Genomic DNA, 27236 nt, shown 5'->3' with positions numbered 1-27236 from the left:
TAAAGGCCGACCGGCTTCAGTCCAACTGTCATCCCGTGAACTGTCAACTGTAGGTTCCCGCGCGTGACCTTGCCTGCCCCCCTTCTAAATCAGAACTTTTCCTCTACTGCCACTGGCCGCACGACCTCGCCAACCCATCTCAGAAACGCTATGGAACGACTCCATTCCCCTAGTCTCCAAGATTCGCATCCTGGGCCCCGTACCTGACTCCCGCATCGCAACCGGCGACACCATCCAAGCTCTCCAGACCCAACCCCATCAAGCCACCCGTCTCATTCGGTGCGTGGCGAACCGCGGTGCGGGTCTGCGAAAGCGGAGTACTCTCTAGGTATCGCCCCGGTCACCCATCCTACCGAGGGGTACCCCTACCTCCAGACCTGCGCTCCGATCTAATCATTCTTCCCATACCCAAGAACATGCGCCCCTAGCACGTAGGGCCGCCCACGCAAAAGCTTTGCACAATCAGTACGGCGTCTGTTTCGAGGTAGCCTAGGTGGGCATGGCAGCGTTCTCGTCGGGCTCCCGCATGGTCCTAGCCGTAGCACGCAATCAGGTCCTGTTATTCACATCAAGCTCCATCACCACAGACTCATCCGAAATTGCAGAGGTAGCGAACTTTGCGCTCGCTCTCATCAGCTATCCCATCAGAATTCTCTCCGACCCAAAATCCGCCCTATCCAATTTGGCCAAAAGCCTCGTATCTCACACCACGGCCATATTTTACGCTTCTGGCATCCTACCCGTCCCGTAGCCGTTATCTGGACCCCCGCACACGCATGCCTTCAGGTCAACAAGAGGGTCCACACCCTCGGCGAGGTCTTACTTTCCGCGCCGGAGTATGACCCCCTGCACCAGACAAGCAGCGTCGTTTACCTTCAGAGACATCCTTACCCACTACACAGACACCCGGTGTCTTTAGGTACCGCCGGCTCCCTCCCTAACCCATGCCTTCCAATAGTGTATTACTCTCTACCCCATTCTATTTCACGGCCGCTACACCGATCAGTTCTCTCCCTACCTCTTCTCCTGTAAGCTCTGTAGGAAACCGGGATACTTTCTTCACGTACTCCTTATATGCACTACCTTCTCACACCCTCCATCCCCAACCCCGACAGAGTCACACTTAGAAACTATCCTGGACAGCTCCACTGCTACAGACCAGCCCCGAATCGTCACCGACGCCCTGAAGCAGATAGCCCTGCAATAGGCTGTTTTTTTGCAATGTAAGGGCGGCCTCCTAATGGCTGCCTCGTCCCATGTAAGTGCGGTTCTGCACCTGTTGCGATTTGTTTGGCAATAAATGGTTTCCACCACCACCGCGCTGGTGGACAGGTCGCGGCGAACAGCCACGACCCGCGGCTTTCCCTACTAAGGACGCTGCATGCCTAGGTGTTAAAGGTGACATACTTTTATTGTTCATAAAAGATAAGTGCGTGGAGGTATGCATAAGCCGGTCCTTAAGAGTACGGGCCTTACAGATACTGCGTGGGGTCCATATTACGGGACCCCAGTGGCGTCGGCCGCTCCCCGGGTGCGCTCGACCAAGGCTTTTTGGGCCTTCAGGCCATAGCTGCCGAGCAGGGTCGCTTCCCAGTCCTCCCTAGTGGGGTTGCGGTGGGGGGGAATGACTCGGTTGGATATGCAGGCCCACATCATGTGGTAGATGTCCGAAGACTGCTTCGCACAGCGCGGACAACCGCCTGTGAAGGAAGGATCAGAATGAGTGATGCCTTGCACAGTGTGTGGGTATGAAGACGAAGAAGCCGCTCCGTGTTCATCCTGCCCAGGCCCAGAAGACGCTGGTTGGAGGTGCTTACGGGGAGACAGAGGGCTCTCTTAATATTTATTTTCGCGGGATGACTTCGAGTGCATTCTCGTCTAGTTTTCGAAGGTGGAGGACAGGAGTCGGATACAAGATACCACTGGTCAAGAATGCATGCGCCAGCCGCAAGGTGCCTTTGTACCGCATCCCCCCGTCGCTTTTCGGAAACCCGGCGGACCATGCGGCCCACCTGGTCCCCTACAATACGGAGTTTTGTCCATAGGAGTGTCAGACCGTCTGTGTTCATGAATGAAAGGCCCAAGTACCCGGACTTCTGTGTGTTCAGGACTTCGTCCCGTCTCCAAGAGAGGGGCGTATGTGTACAAATTCAGGTTTTTGCGGGGAGTATTGAAGGCCGAAGCGGCGAGCATACCGGCTCACTATGGTCGCCGCTTGCTGCACGTAGACCTCAATGTCTCTGATCAAGCCCTGAGTGGCCCACAAGGTGATGTCACCGGCATACAGCGCATGCTGCACACCGTCAACAGCACCCAATTGGGCCGTCAGGTGTACCCTAGCCAGACTGAATAGGAGAGGAGACAGTACTGCACCCTGTGGTGTTTCTCTGGTTCAAAATCGGAATGGGCCGTGTTCAGTGTTTTAGATCTTAAAGCAGGATTGGCGATCTCTCAACAACGCCGAATGTATTTGAACGCGTTGCGTCCGCAGCCGGTTTGCGAAAGGTGAATGAGTATTACCCCATGAGTAACGTTATCGAAGTCCCCCTTCAAGCCTAAGGCGAGTACGACCCTATCGATGTGGGGGCATTCGACCGGGTCAAGGACGTCGCGACTGAGTTGTAGCAGCACATCCTGTGCGGACCTGTGCGGGCGAAGTCCGAACATGGTCTTCGAGTCTTCTCTAGCCTTAGTCCCCAATCTTAGGTTATGACAGGGCAGCTGTCATGATTTTTTTTTACTAAAGAATGATTGGTTATCAGTAACTGAAAGCCGCGGTAACTGACTCGCTTCTCGTTGCGCACCTCAGCCGCGCCGTGAGAAAAGGAAGGGAGCCGGCTGTAAAAGTGAAAGAGGTGCCGTAGTGGAGGGCTTTGGAATAACTTCGACCACCTGGGATCTCTAACGCGCACTGACATCACACAGCCAACGGGTGCCTTTTGAGCTTCGCTCTATAGAAACGTGGTGGCCGCGGCCGGTTTTAAGCATTGAATGCTTTCAGCTTCCGTTGTCTCCGACCGTGAGGAGGCGTCGAGCTAAAGTCGAGAGCCAACATCAGGGCACCGATTTCCAGTGATCCGAGCACCAATTTAACGCCGTTCGGGCGCTGATTTCCAGTCATTGGGAAGCTGAAATGGGATTATCCAGGCACCATACGAGATTCAACGATTGATTGATTGTTTTATTGATTGATTGACTAAAAACTATATTTCCACCAATATAAGAGGCTCCCCTACTCCCCTATTCAGGTACGCAGGCCCGAGCTAGGGGCCGTGACTCAGCAACTAAAAGCGCCAGAGAATACCTTGATTCTTCGCGGCCTCAGCCGCCAGGTGAATGGCTTCTTTTTTTTCTTCAGGTTTTCGCTTTTAAGGAGGGGCTTCCAAGCTTCTAAGTCTAGGATGTTGGCAATAGCCCCAGTTGAGAAGGGCATTGCCATATGATGTGGTCTAGTGGGTTTCTCTGTCCACAACGTTTACCGTGTTCTCAGTAATCTATTTGTAGGTGGTGTATTCATTTGGGATTGGGGTTGTTTCCAGCCTACAGCCTTCGAAGGCTTATCGTCTCTTCATTGTTTAGTTGTTTGTGTGCTGTCGGGAATATTTTCCTGCTAAGCCTGTAATATTCGCAGATGTGTAGTGTGTTTAGCCTCTCCCCGTGTTCTGGGATGTGGAGCCTTTGTGCGTTCGTCCGATACTGGATATCTCGGGGGAGCGCGTGAGCGGCTTCGCTTCGACACCGATGCATGGCCTGGCGTCTATTTGATTGTGATCTTGCGTGTGATCGCTCTTGATTCGAGGATTTTCTTCGCCTGGACCGAGACTCTTCCTTTCGGTAGGTTCCATATAGTCGTTTTGAAGGCCGCTGATTATTATGTTTGCCTTCGTGCCGACGCAGGCTAGTGCTATCGCCACCTCCTCAGCAACGTCTGCATCTCTTGTCTTTATCGAAGCCGTGATCTAGAGGGTGCCAGTCCCGTTTACCACTGCTGCGACTGCAGGTCCCGATTTGCCAGCGGCTGCTTCTGTGCAAGCTGCAGTGTTAGGTTCTTGTCCAACCATTTGTCTTTCGATGGCCTTCTTCACCTTCTTCCTCTTAAAGCATGGCACATACCCGCGTGGGGGGATTGGCCAAGGTGTAGTGGCATAAACTAGGTAAATTCCACAGGAGATTACGACATAATATTAAAGCCAAGTGTGAATTTTGATAAATGTATCGCTGGAAAATGTCAGAAGAATATTTAAAGTAAAATAACAAACACCATTTTGGTGAAAAAAAACAGAGGTCCGAGAATTTTAAGAGTTAGCAAATCAACCTAGCGGTTGCAATTATGTAGTCATGGAGAATTCCACAAGTTTGGCGCTCTTCATATGGCGCTCGCACCTAACGATGATAACACTGGCAGAGATAACGGGAGCCCTAACCCGGACCTCCAGATAAATTTTTCTCTGAAGTGATAACTTTAGACAGTAAAGGAGAATATGGTCTACAAATTAAACGACCCCGCAAGGGTCACATAGGTTTGTCGGTGACCACCCACATCTGCATAGATATAAATTTAAACTGGGAATCGTGCGCCGCAACCGCGTCATTATACATCACACAGCCTGGTTTTACACGAATGGACGTTCCAATGATATTCTAAATGCTGGTAATAAGTGGTATTTATTAAGGGATCGCGTAACCTGGCTGATATGTGTTGGAACCGCTGAAACGTGGAAATCGCCAGCAGACTGAAATTCGGGACGGGATGCGTTACTGACCCGTCCAAAGCTGACCTCGCTTAGTAATGAGCCACGTTTGAATGAATACCTGCATGGTCAGGAACCCAGACAAAACGGACCTCTTTTAACGTGGATGGGAAAAAAATCGCAGGAAATGGCTCAAAACATATTTTTGTGAAGTTTCAAGGGAGACTAAAAGTGACAATCAGTGAGGATGATAGCGTGTTACACATGTAATTTTGTGCAGGGCCATTACAAGAGCCAAACATTCCGCAGAGAATATAGGAATCTAATCTGGGTTGCGGGCACAATAGCTCTATGCCAAATCCTGCGAAAAGATTCCAAATGCAGTTTTTGGCAGCTGACGAAGGCGTCGGTAGAAAGCACCGTATGATCGGTGCATTCCGCTATGTGATCAGAAACAAGACCGTTTGAAATGTTTGCGGGCATGGACTAGGCCCTGGCTTTCCTTCTTTCATCGCTGTGTATGGGATTCCTATTTCTTGGCATGGGTGGGATGCGCAAGTGGCTCTGCAACCTTAGGTTAGGCTGGCTTTGGGGTTCAGCCTTCTATTGTGCTGTAGCTCGACCCATTCTAGGATTTTTTGCCTTGTTTCGGATTGGCTGAGTCTTTCGAAGTGAGCTCTACGCTCTCTTAAAGGGACACTGAGGAGAGCTCTATTAATATTTTTGTAAGGCATCGGTAGTGCGTGCGGGGTCATTACTATCGCTAATTCTTTCTCAGTACCCCGCCGCTGCCGTCTTCAATGGACCCCCCTCCCCTCGACGGGACGGGACGGGGCGGTGGGGTGCGCTCGAAGGGAAGAATGACATTGCTTGGAACGATGCGCGCGCGCGCGCGCAGGCGCCGGGCCGCTCGGGCGTCCATCGCCCCTTGGGGCTTATTCGCGCCGGCTAGGCAAAACAGCGGTGAAAGCTATGTGGCTGAAGGGCCGCCACACGTCGACCCCCCCTTGTCTTAATCCCCTCGTCTTGGCGGACACCAGATATGCGACACAAGCTCGCGACGAACGTCTCGTTTGAAAAGACTGCAGAATTCCTGAGGATTAAGCACTGCCGGACGGAACGGCATCAGGGCGCCGATGGCGAGGGGGGCAATAGAGATGAGGAATGGCCGGCGACAGTGCGGCTAGCCGCGAGCAGCGACGACCTGAGCTGAATGACGCGGCTAACCAGGTGTCGAGGAGGCGCCAGCTAGTAAGCCTGGGGAGGCTAAGTCGCCAAGGAACGCGGGTCCAAGCTCGCAGTGGCAGTTACAGCGGTAACTGACCGTGAAAGCCCGATGGTCCCCAATTCCGAGACGACGTCAAGGTCGGGGGTGATCGGAGGAAACCACGTGTTGGCACGAGTGTGTTTTCATGTTTGTTTTTAGTTTTATTTTTGCGAGGGAATGTTCTACCCCGCACGTGCTGGCACGACTGTGCGTTTGTGTTTGTTTTTATTTTTTTTCCAATGGAGAGGGTGTTTTGCCCTACGGAGGCTAGAGGGCTGGCCATGCTCTCGATGAGCCAATCGTATGAAGAGTGTAGCATGATTGGAAGCTACCAAATGTGGGCCGGGCCTCACGGGCTTTAAAACCGGGCCCCGGAGCCGGAAAAAGGGTTCTGAGCTAAGGTCAGGTGCTATGCATCTTCGGCTACGCCGAGTAGGGGCCTCCCCTAGTGTTAGCCAGTTCCACCTTTTTGTTGTTTGTCTTTTTGCCGCTTAATATGTCTCCAGTGCCTTAACTTGTATGTGATTGTAAATATCTGTATATAAATCTTCAAGTATTCCCTTTATCTCTGCGTCGTAACTCATCGAAGACCGTCTCTGACGGGGCACCCCTGGTGCGAAGATAAGCTTCAGTTTTCAAGTTAAACCGTCTCTGGCGGGGCACCTCTGGTGCGAGGAAGGAAGATAAAGAACTTGTGAAACTTTACTGGCGCAGTCGACAGGATCCTGCGGCCATCAGAAGACGGCGCAGGAAGAAGACTGAAGTCAGGGAAAAGGCGAAGACCAGGCAACAGGTCAGCTTTCGAGAAAGGACCTCCGGAGAGACGGCAACCAGGAGAAGCAGCGCGTCGAGTCGGAAACTCGACGGTCGCCTGCGGGTCGAAGCAAGGCAACAGCAGCGGGCACAGGAACAGCGGCGTGCGGCAGCTCATCGCAGTGCGCGGTGAAAGTGGCGGTGGACTCCGACACCAGGAAGCTGGCAATGCGGATCGACGCATCGAAACCGTGAGTTTCCTTGGTCGCATTGTTCACGTCCCTGTTCATGTGTTCGAGCCGGTAGGACAGTTGTGGGGTACATACGGCGGTATGGAGAGTTATCCATGCCGGCCCTCACTCGATGTGAGGTACCGAGTAGAGCTGGCGAAGGCGCGCTTAGCTTATTTTCAGGCTGAGCTTTCAAAAGTGAATGGAGGAAAGGCGCCGCTATGCGAAGAAAAACCTCCGGATTTGAAGGCGTTAGAGGCAAAGCGCCAGCAGCTAGAGCTCGAGCTGGCTGAGCTCAAGGGGGTTAGAAGGGCTAGTGAACTAGCCAGGGGAAACTACTCCGAGTCCAGACAGACTGCGCTGGAAGGCAAAGGCTTGTGCTCGTCGAGCACAAGTGAAGGAAGCAGCAGCCAGGTGGCTGTAAACAAGCAGCCGGCATGCGGGAACACCTCGTCGTTCGAAAAGGCCGATAAAAAGGCAGGAGGAGAGGGCGAGATTCCTGAGGGGCGCGAAAATATCACAGCTTTTCCGCCACTACACGCGGCTAGCAACGAAAAGGAGCAGCCAATTTCCGATGTTTCGGCGGCAATCGAGACGAAGCTGTCCGATAACAAGCTGGACAGCGGCCTAATTCCTGCAGGCTCGATTGCTGAGTTGGGGACCTCCGACACGGAGCTAGTGACAGCAGGAAATATAACGTTGCCGCAACGACACATTGTGTCAGGCATAGGGCATGAAGCGCCCCATAGCGTTAGTGATGACAGGAACATTCCCTCCGAGGCAGAGAACGAAGGTGGGCCTGATGGGCCGACCGGGCCGGGCGCCGCGCAGTTCTTGAACGCACCCGACGGGTGTCACACCAGGCCCTTCGAGGACAAGGAGATGCGTAGCGACGTGCAGCAAGGCAAGCTCGGGTCGATTAACTGCGAGAGTTCTTATGCAGCCCCAGAGTTAAACGATGCTACAGAGCCGGCAAGCGCCTACAATGCAGGGAGCGGAAATTTCAGTGTTGGCTCGTGCAGGAACGGGGCAAATGGCTCCAAGCGAGGCGAAGTAGCCGAAGGCAGGGGCGTGGCTTTCAAATTGAAAGTCGCTGCGAGGAACGGTACGTTCCGTGCTGCGGTACGTCAAATTAGTTGTAGCAAAGCCGGCCGCACTAGTATGGTTAGACAGGGCAAGGGATGCGCTCCCTACGCAGCGCGAGTTTCGTACCGGCGCGCCGGAGAGAGCGGGCCCTCAGGTGCGTCGTGTGGTCAGGGGTTTGGACCTATCGAAGACCGGGACGTATTTGACCCTGGGGGGCACCAGCTTCAGAGTTCTCGCCCCGTGGTGTCATCAGCCTAGGGAGCTGAGTGACCTTCAGGCGTTAATGTGGTTGATTAACGCGTAGTGGCTCGAACGTGCACACAGGGACACTCGGTGCGACTAAGGAGGCTCACGTGGCCGCTTACGGACCCCATATCAGTGCCACTGAGTGCTCCAGTTGCGAGTGTGTGTGTATGTGTGCTCGTTCGCGAGCAGGACGACGGTGTGCATGCAGGTGAACTGGTACAGCCTATCAACTTGGACTCCGGTTTACGGCGCACAGCAAGCATGCCACCGTGTGTATTTGAGTGTGCATTTTGCTTATGTTTTCTTGGCGCCCGTAAGCATTTTGCGTAATGTTGTGTTGGTGCCCGTGTGCATTATTTTGCTTTGAGTTTTGTTGATGCAACTGGTCCCAGCGCGACAGCTTGGACTTCGGCCAAAGCGCTGGATTTAAATGTGTGAAACGCGCATTTGAATGTGTACGTTTTGTTTATGTTATGTCACCCGCAGGGTGGTTTCGTGACAGGCACCGATCCCTTTTGTTATAATTAGCCCTTTTTAGAATCTTGTAAATGGCGTGTAAGGCATCGGTAGTGCGTGCGGGGTCATTACTACCGCTAATTCTTTCTCAGTACCCCGCCGCTGCCGTCTTCAATGGACCCCCTCCCCCCCCCCCCCCCCCCCCTCGACGGGACGGGACGGGACGGGACGGGACGGTGGGGTGCGCTCGAAGGGAAGAATGACATTGCTTGGAACGATGCGCGCGCGCGCGCGCAGGCGCCGGGCCGCTCGGGCGTCCATCGCCCCTTGGGGCTGATTCGCGCCGGCTAGGCAAAAGAGCGGTGAAAGCTATGTGGCTGAAGGGCCGCAACACGTCGACCCCCCCTTGTCTTAATCCCCTCGTCTTGGCGGACACCAGATATGCGACACAAGCTCGCGACGAACGTCTCGTTCGAAAAGACTGCAGAATTCCTGAGGATTAAGCACTGCCGGACGGAACGGCGTCAGGGCGCCGATGGCGAGGGGGGCAATAGAGATGAGGAATGGCCGGCGACAGTGCGGCTAGCCGCGAGCAGCGACGACCTGAGCTGAATGACGCGGCTAACCAGGTGTCGAGGAGGCGCCAGCTAGTAAGCCTGGGGAGGCTAAGTCGCCAAGGAACGCGGGTCCAAGCTCGCAGTGGCAGTTACAGCGGTAACTGACCGTGAAAGCCCGATGATCCCCAATTCCGAGACGACGTCAAGGTCGGGGGGTCATCGGAGGAAACCACGTGTTGGCACGAGTGTGTTTTCATGTTTGTTTTTAGTTTTATTTTTGCGAGGGAATGTTCTACCCCGCACGTGCTGGCACGACTGTGCGTTTGTGTTTGTTTTTATTTTTTTTGCAATGGAGAGGGTGTTTTGCCCTACGGAGGCTAGAGGGCTGGCCATGCTCTCGATGAGCCAATCGTATGAAGAGTGTAGCATGATTGGAAGCTACCAAATGTGGGCCGGGCCTCACGGGCTTTAAAACCGGGCCCCGGAGCCGGAAAAAGAGTTCGGAGCTAAGGTCAGGTGCTATGCATCTTCGCTACGCCGAGTAGGGGCCTCCCCTAGTGTTAGCCAGTTCCACCTTTTTGTTGTTTGTCTTTTTGCTGCTTAATATGTCTCCAGTGCCTTAACTTGTATGTGATTGTAAATATCTGTATATAAATCTTCAAGTATTCCCTTTATCTCTGCATCGTAACTCATCGAAGACCGTCTCTGAAGGGGCACCCCTGGTGCGAAGATAAGCTTCAGTTTTCAAGTTAAACCGTCTCTGGCGGGGCACCTCTGGTGCGAGGAACGAAGAGAACCTGAACTTTACTATTTTTTTTATAGCAAAATCCGATAGTTCGGCATTTCATGGCTTTGTTGCCACTTGGCCGGCAGCGAAAGATGCCTTTATTTCTAAGAAATTTGGATTCGAAGTTGAAAAAGTTTTTCCCGCCGCTCTGATTCAAACCTGGGATTCTCCTATGACGACACAGGACTAAGTGACGTGAAACATGACGTGTACATGACGTAATGCAGACTCCGTGATTTCTGGCGGCGAGCAGTGCGGCCCAGCAGCAGCCGAAAAGAAAGCTACCGCCGGCCGCACTTTGAAGGCATCTATCGGCTATTGCGGCCGTCGCTTCGTTTACGTTTGCACCGGCGTTTTGCCAACGTTACAATGGAGCCCGTTCTCGAAGTCGTCAACGAAGTTCTCGCAAATAGACACTTTAGCATACCGTGTACTTTGTTACCGTTAGCGGAATACCGGGAGCCCGCATACTGCTGTGAGCATGCAGGCGCTGATTGGTCCCGGCGCTGCAGGAGCGCGCGTAGCTGTCGGACACGTTGCGCCATCTGGCGACGTCAAGAAGATTTGCGCATGCATTTGCACGGCCGGTCTCGACGCGCGCGCTCTCTCGCTCTAGGAGAGAGTGCGCGCGTCGAGACCGGCCGTGGCATTTGCTGCGCCTCAGTGATTCGTGGCTTCTCGTGTCTTAGTGTTGCTAGAACTATTGGTTCTAGCAACACTGTTTTGTCCTATGACGTCATGAAGCTTGTAATTGCGAGTTTGGCCTGTGGCGGCGATACCTGTATTTTGGTTCTTAGCTCTTTTCTACATTATAAGAGCTTTGTTGTCAGTATGAATGGCGTTTTTGTAATCAGGAGCTGGTATTCTGTCGATGCAAGTCAACTTCAATTTCTCCTCAGTGTCCCTTTAAGCCCTCGCACAGGACAGGCATAGAAAGAGGCGCCAGTTTCCGCGTCATCCCCGAAGATGGCGCCACAGTCCCACGCACTCACGTACATAGAAGAAATCGACGTCGACGGTCGAGGCAGCAGCAGTTCGAAGCGCGTTGTATCCGCTATGCACCCTGGCCAATCCCCCGCCGTGGGTATGTGCCATTCAGCCAGAGGACATCATCATCATCATCTTCGGCGGATGTATACACGCCCGGGGAGCACGCTGTCCGGCCTGCGTCGCGTCGTGGCCGCGCATGCTTCTGCATAGTTCTGCATTTCAGTGTCGTCACCTTCACAGCTGCTTAAGCCGAGCAACGGAGCCTGGGACCGGATTACGGAATGATCACAAATCCCGTCAAAAGTTATTGACAGTGATGTCAAAATGATGAAATTATGTGACGTCGACGCTTGACGCAACGAGGAATCTGCCAGTTACAGCAAGTTTGGTTTGGTTTATTGGGGTTTAACGTCCCAAAGCGACTCAGGCTTTGAGGGACGCCGTCGTGAAGTGCTCCGGAAATCGATCATCTCGGGTTCGTTAATGTGCACTGACATCGCACAGTACACGGGCCTCTAGAATTTCGCCTCCATCGAAATTCGGCCTCCACGGCCGGGATCGAACCCGCGTCTTCCGGGTCAGCAGCCGAGCGCCGTAACCGCTCAGCCACCGCGGCGGATCCAATTACAGCAGGGCGGCGCCCCGGGAGCATTTGGTTTGCATGACGAGGGACCGTCTGCTAAATCTTTGCTAAAAGAGTAAAGGAAAGGACAACGATAAAAGTAATTAATATTTCATTTCAAAAAAACATTAAGTTTAAAAGTGGAAAATATTAAGAAAAACAAGAACTGTGCGAAGTTCGGCTATTAAAATTGCTGGTGAGTAACTTTTGCGGCCGCGGGGGTGCGCTGACGGCGGTGAAACGTTAACGAGCCGCTTTGCACAAAACAGCTGCTCCACGCCTTGATATTGTTTTTTACCCGACCTAAAATCAAGATACTGTATGGTTGAACTAAGACCGCAGAAAGATCGACGAAGCCAGCTTGTTGGAGTCTGTGTTGTGCGGCTCTTACGATCGATGACAAAAGTGTCAGAGCATGAAGCGTTGCAGTATGTGATGTGTGGTCGTCTGTTTCTTTTTCCTCGGGAAACAGAAGACGACCACGAAGGACGATTTACAGGGAGTGAGTGAGTAGAAACTTTATTGATTTCTAAGATTTAGCCTGCGGTTGAGGTCTTCTTCAAGTCTTCTCTTCAAGTCTTGAGATTGCCTCCTTACCCTTGGGTGGTCCCCTAGTCCAGGGCTCCACTGAGTCTGGCCACCTCGCTTGCGTGTGCTATGAGTGCCCTTTGGGCCTCTAGTTCGCAGCTGGTGAGCCGGCTCTCCCATTGCTCCGCACTTGGTGTGTCGTGTTTGTGGAACGATATGTTTCTGTCGCATTCCCATGTTATGTGGTATAGTGTTGGCCTCGCTTCGCACCAAGGGCATGTGGCGCGGTATTGTGTCGGGAACATCTTGCTTAGTATATATAAGTTGGGGAAGGAGCCTGTCTGTAGCTTCCGCCATTTTGCGGCTTCTTCCTTGCTTAGCTCTTTGTGTGGTGGGGGGTATTTGTATCTTAGCCCCCTGTATAAACTTAGTGTTTCAGAGTACCCAGCCCCTAGGCTAGTCCAGAGCTCCTCCGGGGCTTGTGACCCCCCAGCTCGCATAGTAAGCCCTCGAGCTAGTTCGTCCGCCCTTTCGTTGCCCCAGACCCCCGCGTGGCTTGGTATCCAAATTATGTTATGTTTCTCTCTCCTCCCCGAGGGTGTCCCCTCGCTGAGGATCCTGAGTGTCGTATTGCCTACCCTTCCTTTTGTGTAGTTTCGACACGCTTCTTGTGAGTCTGTTAAAATATTCAAGGGTCTCCCCTTTCTATCCCCCTCCCTCATTGCTTGGGCTATCGCTAGAATTTCTTTGCGGGATAAGCATGTTTTGTTTGTATGTAACGCGCGTATTCGTGCGCCCTCCTTCGCCGTTGCTCGCGCCGGCGCAACCGCCTCAGTCGTATCGCCATATACACCGCCGCTGCCGCCGCCATTTTCTGTCAAAACGCAACCGTCAAATTGACCGCCTCGAGGCGATCACAAAAAGACGTGAATTTGAGCCTGCATAATTAGGTGTGCAATGTCATCACATCTGTCGGGTTCGTGACGTAAACAACAGTCACCCATAACGCAAAATAAACATGGCCACCGGTCACGCCCGACTAATAGGAGCGCGGCCATGGCGGAGCTAATTGGCGCGTTTTTGACAAGGTTCTTATTTTATCGTTCCGTAAAACGGCCCCTGACGAAAGGAGAGGTAGGAAGCGTCTTACGGAAAGCGATCGCTTTGCGAATTTTAAGCCACAGCAGAAGTCTGCTCGCCCCTGGTGACAACGCCATGATTATGCGCCCGCTCGCGAAGGTGACAAGGCCTCCACGGACCGTGGCTGCCGACCTAAGGCCGCACAATTGCAGGCGATCGCTTCGACGCGACGCGAAAAAAACTACCCAAGACCCTTTTGAAATTCTAAAGTGTGCTTGGTGAAAGCCTTCTGGTCAACTCACTGCTGCTTCCCCGAGCCGCTTCGCGCGTGGTGGGCTACCCGCATGTGCAGTTTTTAAGCATGAAATGCTTTTGGCTCCCGTTGTCGGCAGTGGGGTGACGTCACGCCGAGACCGAGAGCCAACATCCGGGCACTGAATTGCACTCATCCGGGCACTGAAACGAGAACATCCGGGCACTGTACGTGATTCAACGAGATTTAACGAGACTCTCTAAACCCTCCTACAGGACCGGCATACAAGCGCCGGTAGCGTCGCGCCGAACGGGTGGTGGCGTTCCTCCCTTCCTGTACGGTGCGGTTCGGGTGTCCACCGAGCTGACACAGAATTACTTAGTAACTTCCTTTCCGCAAAAAGCGTCGCGTTCAAAGGGCAAGGCATCGCGCCGAACGGGTGATGGCGTTCCGTGGACTGCCTGGCAGCGCTACAACACGCTGTCGCATTCCACTCCTAAAGGCGAAGCTTAAGCGTCATTAATTAGCAGTTAATTAGTGTTTAATCATTAATCAGTAATTAGTGACTAATTAGTAATTTGCCATTACTTCGTCATCAATTATGTGTGACGTAATCCAGTGGTGACGTCACCAGTGTTACATACGCAAAGTGGGGCGGAAAACGCTTTCGCCTCAAGGCACTTTTGACAGTTTCGAACGCGCTGCATATATACTCTTGTCAAGCCTGCGTCTCGCCGTGTCCGCGTGCACTTCTGCAACGATCTGCATTTCATGCTTACCCTACTCTCGGTTACGGGGGAGGCACAGATTTTTATTGTCTTTGGCGACTGCGGTCGCTTTTTCGATTGTAGTGTTTTAGAGCGCAGCTCTTTGGTGGTGGTGGTGGTGGTGAAAAACTTTAATCAAAGAGAGCTTGAGGGTTAAAAAAAAAATAAATAACCCTGCTGCATGGTCGGTATCCTTAGTCCGGGACACCGCATGACGAGGCCCCGTCTCGCGCCCGCTTGACCAGAGCCCTTTGGGACTCCAGTGTGGAGCAGTTGAGGAGGGCAGTCTCCCATGCCTCTCGGGTGGGGGTGGGGGAGGGGGGAAGGTGAGGATTCTGAGTACATGCCCACACCATGTGAAAGATATCGCAGATCTCTCCACAGTGCGGGCAGCGCCCATCTGTGTTCGGATCGAAGTGTTTTGCTATTGCAGGACAGAGAAGGGTTCCTGTCTGCAGGCGCCGCAGAGTTCGCTCCTCCGCCTTACTCAGCCCCTTGGCAGGTGCCGGGTAGAGACGGTGGCTGTCGCAATAATAAATTAGGATTTCGCGGAACCGCAGAAGCGGTTTATGAGCTTCTGAGCCATGAGAGCTAGGATGAGGAGCCCGGTGTGTGAGCGCTCGGGCGGCCGCATCAGCGGCCTCATTGCCTCGTAGACCCTGGTGGCCAGTAGCCCAGATCACTTTTGTGCGAGTTGGATCGGCGAGAGCGCGTCTTAGAATTTGCGAGGCCAGAGGTGATATTTCGCCTGCAAGATAATGTTCACAGGCCCGGCGAGAGTCTGTAATAACCGTTTTCGATTTTGGATCGGCGGCAGCGAGAGCTATTGCGACTTCCTCCGCTCGTGTTGAATTTGGGGCCCGAAAAGATAGCCCATCGACATTCATTCCACGGTGGACTACGGCAGCCGTGAAGAATCCCGCGGGCGACGGCCCTGTGATGTCCACGTAATAGACGCCCTCTTTATACCCATATTGCCTCTCAAGCGTGCGAACCCGCGCTTGTCGTCTGCCTTCATGTGAAGCCATGTCCATGTTACGCGGGAGCGGAGCGACCAAGAGCATGTGGCGCCACAGCACCGGGATGTTCTCCGTCCCCTCTGGTATGCATGTGTGTTGGATGTGTAAGCGGTTTAGCAGGCGGCGCCCAGGCACCGTCTGCGATAGCCGCGTATATTGGTTCACGAGGTGGGCCTCCCGCAGCTCCTGATAGGAGTTTACCACTCCCAACGCCTTCAGTTTGGCGTTGGAGGTAGCCACCGGAAGGTCCAGTGCTCGCTTTGTTGCCTTCCTGATGATGGCGTCAATGCGCTCGTCTTGTTGTTTGGTGGTGCGTAGGTACGGCACGGCGTAGAGGATCCGGCTGGTCACGAAGGCATAGGCGAGCCGTAGCGCGTCCCTGCCCCGCAGACCACCCCGCTTGTTGGAAACACGGCGGATCATGCGCCCTACCTGTTCACCTATGCTCTTGAGTTTCGCTATAGTAGAGTCCGGCCTAAGTTTGTTATTGATGAACAGACCCAGGATCCGGAGCTCCGCCACTTCTCTGATGGGACCGCCTGACAGAGATATGTGTAGAGACGTGTTGTCCTTGTGGTTTGTCCTGACGTGTAGAAGCTCTGATTTGGCGGGAGCACATTGGAGACCACAGTCGGCAGCATATGCTTCGACTATGGTGGCGGCCTGCTGAAGGCGGTCCTCTATCTCCCCAAGGCTCCCCTCGGTGGTCCAGATTGTAATGTCGTCTGCGTAGAGTGCGTGTTTTATGCCATCTACCTGAGCCAGTCGGCCGGGCAGGTGCATCATGGCGATGTTGAAAAGGAGCGGTGATAACACCGCCCCCTGTTGTGTACCTCGTGTACCCATAGAGTACGGGCCGTACTCCTCGTCCTCGATCCGGAGGAGTGCCTGACGCGCAGAGAGGAAGTCTCTGACATAGGCGAAGACCTTCGCCCCGCAGTTAGTGGTGTTCAAGTTAGAGAGTATGGTGGCATGTTTAACATTGTCAAACGCCCCCTTAAGATCGAGGGCGAGAATGGCCTTGTCGTTTTGTTGCATGGCTGTGGGTCGTATTATGTCCCTGTGTAGTTGGAGTAGGACATCCTGTAGACATGTGCGGGCGGAACCCGAACATAGTGTCTGCAAAGAAGCCCTTACCCTCCATGTATGGAGAGAGGCGATCCCGAACCATCGTCTCCATGAGCTTTCCCACACACGAGGTTAATGAGATGGGTCTCAAGTTGTCCGTAGTCACGGCTTTACCTTCTTTGGGGATGAACGTTACAAGGGATGTTTTCCATTCGAGTGGGAGCGGACACCCATCCCAGATCTGATTTATGTATTGTAGCAAATGGAGATATGCACAGTCGGAGAGGTTCGCCAACAGTTTCACTGTTATGCGATCCCGACCCGGTGCCCCACCTCGGCGCATTTTAGCCAGGGCCGCCTTAAGGTCATGCAACTCAAAAGGGGCGTCTAAATCCTGATTTGGCTTGCCGGAGTACGTGTACTCGGGCCCAACCGGGTCGTTTGTGCGGCAGAGATACCTGTCGCACAAAGTGTCCGCAAGTTGCGCCGTCGTACCTTGGTACCCGTGCAGAGCCCGCCGGAGCTGTTTTTGCGTCTCCCCTTTCGTTTCAGAAGGGTCGATGAGGCTGCGCAAGAGACGCCAAGTCCCCTTCGAGCTCATCTGACGCGCTGCCGAGTTGCAGCGTTCTATCCAATTGGTGTCTGTGAGCTGGGCGGCATATGCCGCAGCCTGCTCCGTAATTTGTGCAATACGAGCTCTAAGCTTGCGATTCGTGTTGTGTTTCTTCCATCGTTTTGTTAAGCTCCGGCGCGCCTCCCACAGATGCAGGAGGTGATTGTCCACTGCGGGGATCTCGTCGGTGGTGTGAAGTGTTTGCGTGTGTTGTTTCTGTATGTTGGTGACCTGTGTTGCCCACTCCGCATAGCCGTCAGAGAATAGTACCGGAGGGACGTCCTGAATTCGAAATTGGTGCCAATTGGTTATTTTCGCCTGGCCCCATTTTTTACGGGCTGCCTTCGCCAAAAGCGTGATGCGGAGAAGGCAGTGGTCGCTTCCCAGGGTATCCCCCAGGTTCTCCCATGTGGCGTTTGTAGTGTTCCTAACCAGAGATAAGTCAGGACACGTGTCACGGGCGGCCGTTTCGAGGCGTCGCCGTCGCCGTTGCCCGTTCGGCGTTGTCTTCATTGGCACTGGCATTGACGTTTTACACTCCAATCATTTTTAGGGATGGATGGATGGAAACAACTTTATTACATACACACAAAAAAAATCTTCCAGGGTGGCCCCCTACTGGTCCAGGAGTACACGGGCTTGTGCTTCACGTAAAGCCCGATCCACTAGCCATTTCTGGCCGCCGGGCTGAGCGGTCCGTAAAGCAGCCTCCCAGGAAGAATGAGTGGGATTGGGGATGGGGGGTACTGCCTTTGGGGAAGGACATTCCCAAAGGTAGTGGAAAAGTGTGGATTTGGGCACGCCACAGGTGTTACAATCAGGAGGAAAGGCGGGGTGAAAGCATGAGAGACGGTGGGGTGAAATAAAGCAGCCTGTCTGTAATTGCCGCCATGTGGCGCTGGATAAGGTTTGGTTTATGGTTTATGGGGTTTAACGTCCCAAAGCAACTAAGGCTATGAGAGACGCCGTAGTGGAGGGCTCCGGAAATTTCGACCACCTGGGGTTCTTTAACGTGCACTGACATCGCACAGCACACGGGCCTCTAGAATTTCTCCTCCAAGAAATTCTAGCCGCCGCGGCCGGGATCGAACCCGCGTCTTTTGGGTCAGCAGCCGAGCACCATAACCGCTGAGCCACCGCGGCCGACAAGGTACTGTGGGGTGGTGGCAGTGTCATGCGGCTGAATTTGTAAAATGTGGTGATTTGGTGATATGTAGAGAGGACCGATGGGGCTTCTTGCGCAGGGTTGGGTGCCTGATCCTCCGGGGTCCGGGAGGAGAGTTCTCGGGCCAGCGCATGAAAGCGCTCATTACCGGGGATCGAGGCATGCCCAGGGACCCACGACAGAGTAACCGTTCGGTCAAGAGAGGTGGCCGTGATAAGAATACGGTGTGTTGCCGGAGTCGCCACGCCCTTTAGGTAGTGGCGGTACGCGGCCTGTGAATCTGTGCAAATTTCGGTTATGTTTTTGTCAATGATGGAGTGGGCCAGAGCAAGTGCGATGGCGGCTCCTTCCGCCTCTGCAGGCGAATTAGTTCGAATAGTGGCGGCGGCCCCCACTGTGCCGTCTTCATAGGCTGCGACTGCCGGTTTAGAATTTTGTGCCGCGTCGACATAAAGGATATCGGAGCGGTTGCTGTACGTTTTGGTGTAATAGCTCGCTCGTGCCTGCCGCCTACCGTGATGGAGACTAGCACTCATATTGCGCGGTAGGGGCTTCTGATATATGTGATCCTGCGTGCGCAGAGAAATCATGTAAGGTGTAGGACTTGTTGGCGTGGGAATTGGTGAATTGAGACGTAGCTGTCGCAGTAGGCATTGTCCTGTTTCCGCGCGACTCAGGCGGACTAATTGGTTGGCGCGTTGAGCCTCTATTAATTCGATCACTGTATTGTGGGTACCAGTGGCCAGGAGACGTTTCCTGCTAACCGTCCGTAGAAGACGTAAGGCAGAGGTGACAGCCGTGCGTATTAGGATGTCCGCCTGTTGTCTTTGCCGCTGAGTGAGTATGTGGTATGGAAGGTGGTATGTAATGCGGCTAATGATTAGTGCATTTGTCATATTGAGGGTCTCGCGTTCAGACAGCCCATGATTGCGTGCTGCCACCCGCCTGATAAGTGCAGCTACCTGTTTGGTCTGTCTCTGCAAGAGGTGAAGGGTGGCGGTTGCATCGAGTGTGATGTTAATGAGAAGGCCGAGAATCTTCACCTGAGGCACAATGGGCACTGGATTCCCGTACATGTGCAGTTCAATCGGGGGGTCACTGGGGAGGGGTTTCAGCTGCAGGAGTTCCGATTTATTTAGAGAGCAACGGAGGCCTGTGTTTGCTAAATGAGTGGTGGTGATCTCTATGGCAGATTGCAGGATATTGTAACGTGGCGGCCAGCTGAAGAATGAGGCGTGGTGAACCATGAACGAGAGATGATTTAATGGCCGCTGGCCTAGCGCGAGCGCTCTGTCCCGCGCCACTGCCAGCTTCGTCTTCGTCACACTACCCAGGGCCTCCGAGCGATCGTCCCGATCGGTGACGAACAGACGGCGAAATGGCGATGGTCTTGAGTGGGGGGTCGAACAGTATGTAGAAGATGCTGCAGTGCTGGCCGCCACGATGAGAAAGATGAGAGAATGAGTCCTGGTCCACGAAGCATCCGGGCCGTAGAGTGCCAGGAGCTGACGGCCGAGGTCTCTGGACGCACCGAACGGCAGAGGCAGGGGGACGGTGTCTTCACGTTTGGGTCAGTGGGGTCTTGGGTCGGTGGGGTCTTGGGTCCGTCGGGTCTTGGGTCCGTCGGGTCTTGGGTCGTCGTGTAGTGTGGTCCGGGCGGGGGACGGGGCTGGGGTGAGCGTCGAGGTCGGTTCAGGTCGGGCGGGCTGGGGTACGGCCGTGCGGCGCTGACCAGGTACTCACGGCCGACGTCCACGGCAGGCCCAGGACGCCGAAGCTCCGTGGCGGCACCAAGTGATACGTGGCGGCTAGAAGCAGCAGTAGAAACAGCAGAGGTAGCCTGCTACGCATGGGACCGACGGCTTGGAGTAGTCGTTGTTGTTGTTGTTGTAGCGTCCATAGCAATATCCTGGGCTGTTCCAAGGGATCCTCCCGTTGTCCACAGGGTTATATCATCTGCGTATATGGCTGTGTGGAGCCCTGGGACAGCAGCAAGGGCCTTTGCCAGTGGCGCTAGGGCAATGTTGAAGAGTAAAGGTGATAGAACCGCCCCTTGTGGGGTTCCCCGGTTAGGCAGGGGGAAAGGCTGGGAGGCAATATCCCCAAAATGGAGGTCTGCCGTGCGCCCCTGAAGGAAGGCCCGAATGTATTGCCATATGCGGGTGCCACACCCCGTAGTGACCAATGTCGTGAGGATATGGTCATGGCTTATTGTGTCGAAAGCCTTACGGATATCCAGGGCCAGTATGGCTCGCGTAGAGGCTGTACGACGCTTAGTGCAAAAGAGGGACTCTCTAAGCGCGAGAAGTACGTCTTGCGCCGAGATGTTTGGGCGGAAGCCGAATTGAACGTTTGAGAGAAAGCCTGTTGTTTCTAGGAACGGTTGCAGGCGATTGAGAATGACATGCTCGAAGAGCTTGCCGACACAGCTCGTTAAGGAGATGGGGCGCAAATTTTGAAGAGTGAGGGCTTTGCCCGGTTTGGATATAAATCACATGCTGGCATGGGTCCAGGCTGATGGGAGCGTCCCAGCTTCCCAGTGGTTATTAAAGAGCTCCGTGAGTTCCTGGAGGGAGACATCGTCCAGACTGAGTAGTGCCTAGTACGTTATGCCATCCGGCCCCGGCGCCGTAGAGCGGCGAATACTAAAGAGTTCTGGGCGGACTTCGTTTAAGGTGATGTCGGCATCAAGTTCTGGGTTAGGTGGAAGTAGATGGGTGGATCTGCCGACTGAAGAGATGTGGGTATATAAGTGTCTCGTAGTTGGCCAATTACGTCGGTGCCCTTTTGGAGCTCTAGTGGTATTAGACATTGTGTGTTACTTGTGTCTGAGATTTAGTGGTTGTTGAATCCAAGAGAGCGTGTAGAAGGGACCACGTGCGTTTAGTGCTTAATGTACCCTTGAGGTCGTTACAAAAGGTTGCCCAGTTTGCACGGGCTAGCGTGTTCGCGTATTCTACTCCCTCGCTAGTGAGAGCGGCTATGCGGAGTCTCAATTTACGATTGTGTCGCTGGTGACGCCAGCGCTTGAGAAGTCCCTGTCGGGCCTCCCATAGATGAGCCAGATGCGGATAAACCTGCGGTGCCTTAGGGGTATTTTTAATGCTTTTGCTGTTCGCCTGGATGGCCCTCACCAGACGGTCGGTCCAGTCAGTGACAGTACGGGGTTCTGTAGAATCAGTTGCCAAATATGAGCGCAATTTATCCCAGTCAGTGAGAAGCTGCGAACGAGGGTTGAAAATCTTGGAATCATAAGATATAATAGTGGTGGTGGTGGTGAAAAACATTTATAATACAATAAATATTTACAGAGAGGTGATTGGGGTAGGCCCTATTGACCCTTTCCCCTAACAATACTAGGTGGAGCCCCTATTCCGGGGCCCCATTGGCAAGCAACGCCGCCCGCGTCCGGTGAACCAAGGCCTTTTGGGTCTTTAGGTCCTGACAGCCGAGCAGGGCCGCCTCCCAGTCCTCTCTGCTGGGGTTGGGGTTGGGGGGGATAGATGGGTTTGACTGACACGCCCAAACCATGTGAAAGGTGTCAGCCACCTCCCCACAGAACTGGCACGCGCCATCAAAGGATGTATTGAAATGTTTAAGCACCACCGGGCACAGTACAGTGTTACTAAGAATTTTGATGAGGAGGCGCTCGTCAGCGCGATCCAGACCCTTACAAGGGGCCGGGTAGCGCCGGTGCTCCTCCTTGTAGTAATCGGTGATTTGTTTGAATGTAATGGCCAGATTGTCTGATTGGGAGTACCCTTCCAAGGACAGGGAGATAGCCCGGGGAGAGAGTGCGCGGGCGGCCTGATCGGCCTGTTCGTTTCCCTGGAGTCCCTGGTGACCAGGGGCCCAAATCAGGTGGCGTGGAGTTGGATCTTCAGATCGACAGCTATATTCCAGTATGCGCCAGGCAAGCGGGGGAGCCCAGCCCAACTCGTAGTTCCGACAGGCCCCTCGCGAGTCGGTGATGATGTGTTTCGACTTGGGAGTAGTGAGAGCAAGAGCAATGGCAATCTCCTCCGCGTGTGTTGCGCTGTAGGCTTTGAAAGTGAGCCCGTTGACTGTATTTGTGTTGTGTACGACTGCGGCCGTGTACCACACCCCGTGGTGTGGGCCGGCAACCTCTACGTAATACACATGTTCTTGGTTACCAAGAACATGTATAAGAACATATGTATGTATGTATTGTTGGGTCTGCCACCAGTTGTTGGCGAAGATGGGTCGGTTCGGCGTCGTTGCTAGCTCGCTGCTGCTGCTGCTCGCTTGACGGAACCGTGGTCAAGCTTCGACACCCGTTCCCACCACCACCAGGACAGGAGTGCCGCCAAGTCAAAGAGTTAAGTGATGGGAGGAAGATTACAAGAGGGTTTATTTACATCTTTTTACATCATGGTTAGAACTGAGGTTCCAAATGAGGCTCTAGTGAGTTCTGAGAGGCTTGAAGAGAGCTCTAGTGAGTTGATTCTGCCGCATTCGTTCTTGACATTTATAGCCTTCTTGTTCCCTAGGTTGAGGACGCCCACGCCGGGGTGGGAGGGGCCCGGATCACAAACAACACAAACTTGTGCGCACAAACACACCACTGCACTTAGGGCCACGCCCCCGTCACATGTGGAGTCTGAGGGAAAGAAGGTTGTCGTCGAGGTAGCGTTGACTGCGGTAGGTGATGGCCTCCGGCCAGTCGAAGGTTTCTGCGGGTCACCGACATCTGCTCATAATCAAAGACACCCGCCGCTCGAGGCCGGAACAAAGAGGTCACGAAAAGGCCAGAAAGTGGTTCCTCGTGCTTGGGTCGGAGATGATGCCCGCCAGCTTGTCGCGGTGCTTGGCACAACAAAGAGCAGCCGGAGACGAGGCCCTTTGTTCCCTAGCACGGTCACGGCAAATGGGGAAGATGACGTTCGTCTCCCCGAGGCGGAGGCGGCGTTCTACACGTGCAGGCACTTTGTGAAGGGGGTCTGGTTTTGGTCCTGTACTCCAACCGGGCAAACTCCGTAATTGAAGTCAGCTGTCACCTGGGTCCTCTCAGTGCGTGCGGTCCAAGGCGGCAGGCCCGAAAGTAATCACGCTGAAGTTGCTCGCAGCTATGCACAGTAGAAACAGGTGTGCTGGCGGCCACCCGGCGAGACTTGTTGACGTCGATCTTAATAGCTCCTCCGCGGCCCGGAAAATCTCGAATGGCCAGCGTTCCCCACCGCTGGGCAGGAAGAGATGGGCTCGCGTCCACGATGATATCTTGGCTTGCAACATCAACTTCCAAGGCAAACCCAAAACACCAAACCACCAACAAAGGAAAGCACAGATGGGACGTTCCATACAACAAAGCACCGCTCCACGCGCAAGCGCTTGGAATTCACTCAAGACCCACCAGGCTTCCTTTTAATTCCAAACAAAATCCTGCTCCAGAATACTGACCCCTCAATTTTGCCCGAATTTAGGGTCAAAGCGAGCGTCCGCGTCGCATCTGAGGTCGCCAAAGACAGACTGCCATGTTGTACGACAAGCGGTGGTGTGTCAAAGCCTACACATTTTGAGAGGAACTCCATTCCTTATCAATCAAGCTCTGATTCCCAATACCACCCGAATATCGAAAGTCTGCTTAAAATTTGGCCCACGCTCAGTTTAATCCTCTGGCTCTTCTCAAAGAACCTTGATCGCTCGAGACTGAGAATCAACTGCTCCAGTTAAACTCACAAAAATGCGACTGCTCATCAAAATCGGTACTCCTTCCAGTACTGGCGCAAAACTTCTCTTAAACTCATGGTGTCAGGCACCATAACCTGTACACAAGCTGCTACAGCTGCTCTCTCTGCAAAATTCTGCAGCCACTTCATTTGGTTAATCTCCGAATACCACAATCGGCTGACTAACCACGCGCCAGTAAACACGAATACGCAGATATGCAATATTCTGCGCACTTTCTTTGCCTTCGCAAGGCATTAGCTACACTGCCGTTAATGTAGTAACAAGATCTTGGTATCTCAACCAAGTTTGACACGTCTGAGTCTAATATCGACACAAAAGAAACCTGTGCCAACCTTCAAACACAGCAAAACTTGAATGCTCTGAACGGTTCCACCTATGCAAACAGCACATCGTCTACTCTGGAATCTTCGCTACACTCCTGTGAGTGCTCTCTTAACTTCGTAGCGTGGCAAATAACCCTCGCAATTCCTAACTCAGGGGCCCCAATAACATTTGCCGAAGTTATATAGAAGCACAGTAACATTCGTCAAGTCCAAATATTTAGCCCAAACAAAGTAGCCTTTCCCTTCTCGATTTAGCCCACAAAAAAAAGGAACAAAACCAGCTACTTTGAATGGCTACGGGGAGGTGAAAGCTGACTCACCTCCGCCGTGTCGAAGTGATTAGCCCTTCAGACGCGCCCTCTGGGGTCGCGCTTTGACTGATGACACTGCTGTCATTTCGCTACAAAAGGCCACTGAAAAAAGCCATCTTTGACTCCCTCTGTCGTCTCTGCGCCCCCTCGACACGCTCAAAAAGCCTTGGTAGCGCGTGCAAAGTCGAGAACCGGCTCTTGGCGACGCACAGCGACCAGCGCGGGAAGCTGTTCTTTGTTGTCGCCCCCAGCACGAAGCTCGGCTACCCTTTCGCCCTGCGAGCTTCCCGGAATCCAGTGCCGAAAGTGAAGGACGCATCCTTCTTTTCAATTGCGCGCGGTGAACCCGCCTGCGTGCTGGGTCTCTTTTTCTCAATCCCTGTGCTCGCATGCGCTGACGGTCGCGCAACCTAGCGCTTCCCGGTCTCTCGGGCCGCTTTGCCTTTTCCCTTTCTGCCTTCTTGTCAGGTACGGGTTGTCTGGGCTTTCCCGCAGGCCGATGCCCTTTGAAAAAACCCCCTCCTGCTCTGCTTGGAAGATGCGGTCTTCCCTTTCTGTTACTGCGGTCAGGTTTACAACAATCCACGCGTGTCGCCTGACCAGTAACTTTAGCCGCAAGCTTGCGAGCTCTAATGCGGGAAGGCTTCTCTTTCCCTTCTGCCGCATTTTCATCTGTGCTAACACTAGCACCTGTACGCGCACGCGAATTTAGGGCCTGACATTTCAACCGTTTCCTTTTTGTCCTTGTCCTCTTCCTTTTTCGCTTTGGACTTTCCGCGTGCACCGCCTGAACCAGGACTGTTTCCTCCAGCCCTTGACATGCATCGCGTGATCCTTCACTAGGCACAAAATTGACCTCTTTGCCTTCGCAACAGATGGTCATCTCCACAGAGCTGACAGACGGACCTTCAGCTGCCCCGGAAATGAGCAGTTCGCTCCCCTGAAGGTAGTCCTCTGCAGCTGGCTTATCGCTCTCAGTGCTTTCCTCTGAAACGCACTGCTCTTCTCGAATCGGGCTCTCTTCCTCTGTCTCAGCCTGGCTTTCAATACTGCGTTTTAACTCAACAGCAGCTTCACAGACTTTATACGCCAGCTTCGCCGAGGTAGCCACAACATTGGCTTGTTCACTGACGCCGCAGTGACGCTTTAACTCACAGTTGCCACGATTCTCAATCACTAAAGGGCTTCCCTTTGTTTCCTTTTCGAAACGTCTACCTTTGGGGAAGTTATCCCTTTCACACCCGGCCGCCGCGGTGGCTCAGTGGCTATGGTGCTCGGCTGCTGTCCCAAAAGACGTGGGTTCGATCCCGGCCGCGGCGGCTGGAATTTCTTTGGAGGAGAAATTCTAGAGGCCCGTGTACTGTGCGATGTCAGTGCACGTTAAAGAACCCCAGGTGGTCGAAATTTCCGGAGCCCTTCACTACGGCGTCTCTCATAGCCTCAGTCGCTTTGGGACGTTAAACCCCATAAACCAAACCAAACCAAACCCGTGCCAAACCCGTGCCCGTTAGTCGCCTGTACAGGCCCCTTTCTAGCGTCCTCGCGCTTAACCAAATCGGCCACGGTTCCTACTCTCACTGCACCGCCTCTCTTCGGAGCTCTCTCTTTTCTAAACCGCGGGTGCCGGTTAGACTCAGCTTCTCTGCCCTTAATCGCAGGTTTGCGACTATCCAACTGGGCGACTGTCTGTTTAGCTAGCTTGGGAAGTCTCTCTTGGCTCGGCTTTGTTCGACGCCATCCATGCCCTCTCCACTCGTTTTCTGAACGAGCTCTCGCGGAGTTACACTTAGCTAACTCGGAGGCGGTCTCTGTAGCCTCTCTATTTTGGCCGTGCTCTGTCGTGTGCCATCCATGCCTGTTGTGCGCCAATTCGCAATCGTTTCTTACAGCGTCACGTCTCTCTAACTCGGCGATGGACTGGAACATTGAAGGCCCTGTCTGGACGGAGATAGCGTCACTCAATGCTACTTCGTCCCCATTAAGACCACTAAGCCATGCGAGCCGCCTTTTCTCAGCCTCGATTTTAAGCTCTTCTAGCTCCGCTGCTAGCTTCTCCATACGCTCCTTGTGCTGTGCCTCTCGTTCCTCTCTTTCCGCTTCCTCAGCTCTTTCACGCTCCTGTAGCTGTGCCTCTAGCTTCTCTCTTTCCGCTTCCTCAGCTCTTTTAAGCTGCCCTTCTTTTACCCACTTGTGCACATTATCCCAAGCAATTTGAAAATCATCCTCTTCCTCAGTTTCCAAATTTTGGATTGCTTGGACAATATCCGAATGTTCCGCTCTTTCCTCCACATCCACTCCTAACTCGTCGCACAAGAACAACAGTTCTGTCCTCGACAACCTCGTCAGGTCCACGGTCGCTGCTTTTAAATATTGGTTTTGCTCGCTCATGATGGTTCTGAGCAACTACCCCTGTGCTACAGACATACAAACACCCGATCAACCAGCAGTTCAAATTATTAACCCAGAATTTGAAGCCTGGAGGATCCAAAGCAAAAACCAAACACTCACCCGCAGATGCAGCACCATGTCACCCGGTTCATCACACCGCTGCCAACCAGTTGTTGACGCTGCCACCAGTTGTTGGCGAAGATGGGTCGGTTCGGGGTCGTTGCTAGCTCGCTGCTGCTGCTGCTGCGCGCTTGACGGAACCGTGGTCAAGCTTCGACACCCGTTCCCACCACCACCAGGACAGGAGTGCCGCCAAGTCAAAGAGTT

The 27236-nt window shown here is 53.6% G+C and overlaps 1 protein-coding gene across 1 annotated transcript; it reads right to left on the bottom strand.

The window, feature by feature from the left end:
• Positions 1-1497: 1497 nt before the first annotated feature.
• On the bottom strand, positions 1498-26579 carry LOC149343437 (uncharacterized). Its single transcript, XM_089546968.1, has 4 exons — positions 26490-26579; positions 25447-25719; positions 24732-25308; positions 1498-1700 (listed from the first exon to the last, which is right to left on the bottom strand). The coding sequence occupies exons 1-4, from the start codon at positions 26577-26579 to the stop codon at positions 1498-1500; spliced, it is 1143 nt and encodes a 380-aa protein (XP_089403094.1).
• Between the last annotated feature and the right edge of the window lie 657 nt (positions 26580-27236).

Source organism: Amblyomma mixtum, chromosome 5 (assembly GCF_055824585.1).
Source record: "Amblyomma mixtum isolate Tamu chromosome 5, ASM5582458v1, whole genome shotgun sequence".
Lineage (NCBI taxonomy): Eukaryota > Metazoa > Arthropoda > Arachnida > Ixodida > Ixodidae > Amblyomma > Amblyomma mixtum.
The sequence above is the reverse complement of the archived record's forward strand: the minus strand, read 5'-3'. Positions and strand labels throughout refer to the sequence as shown.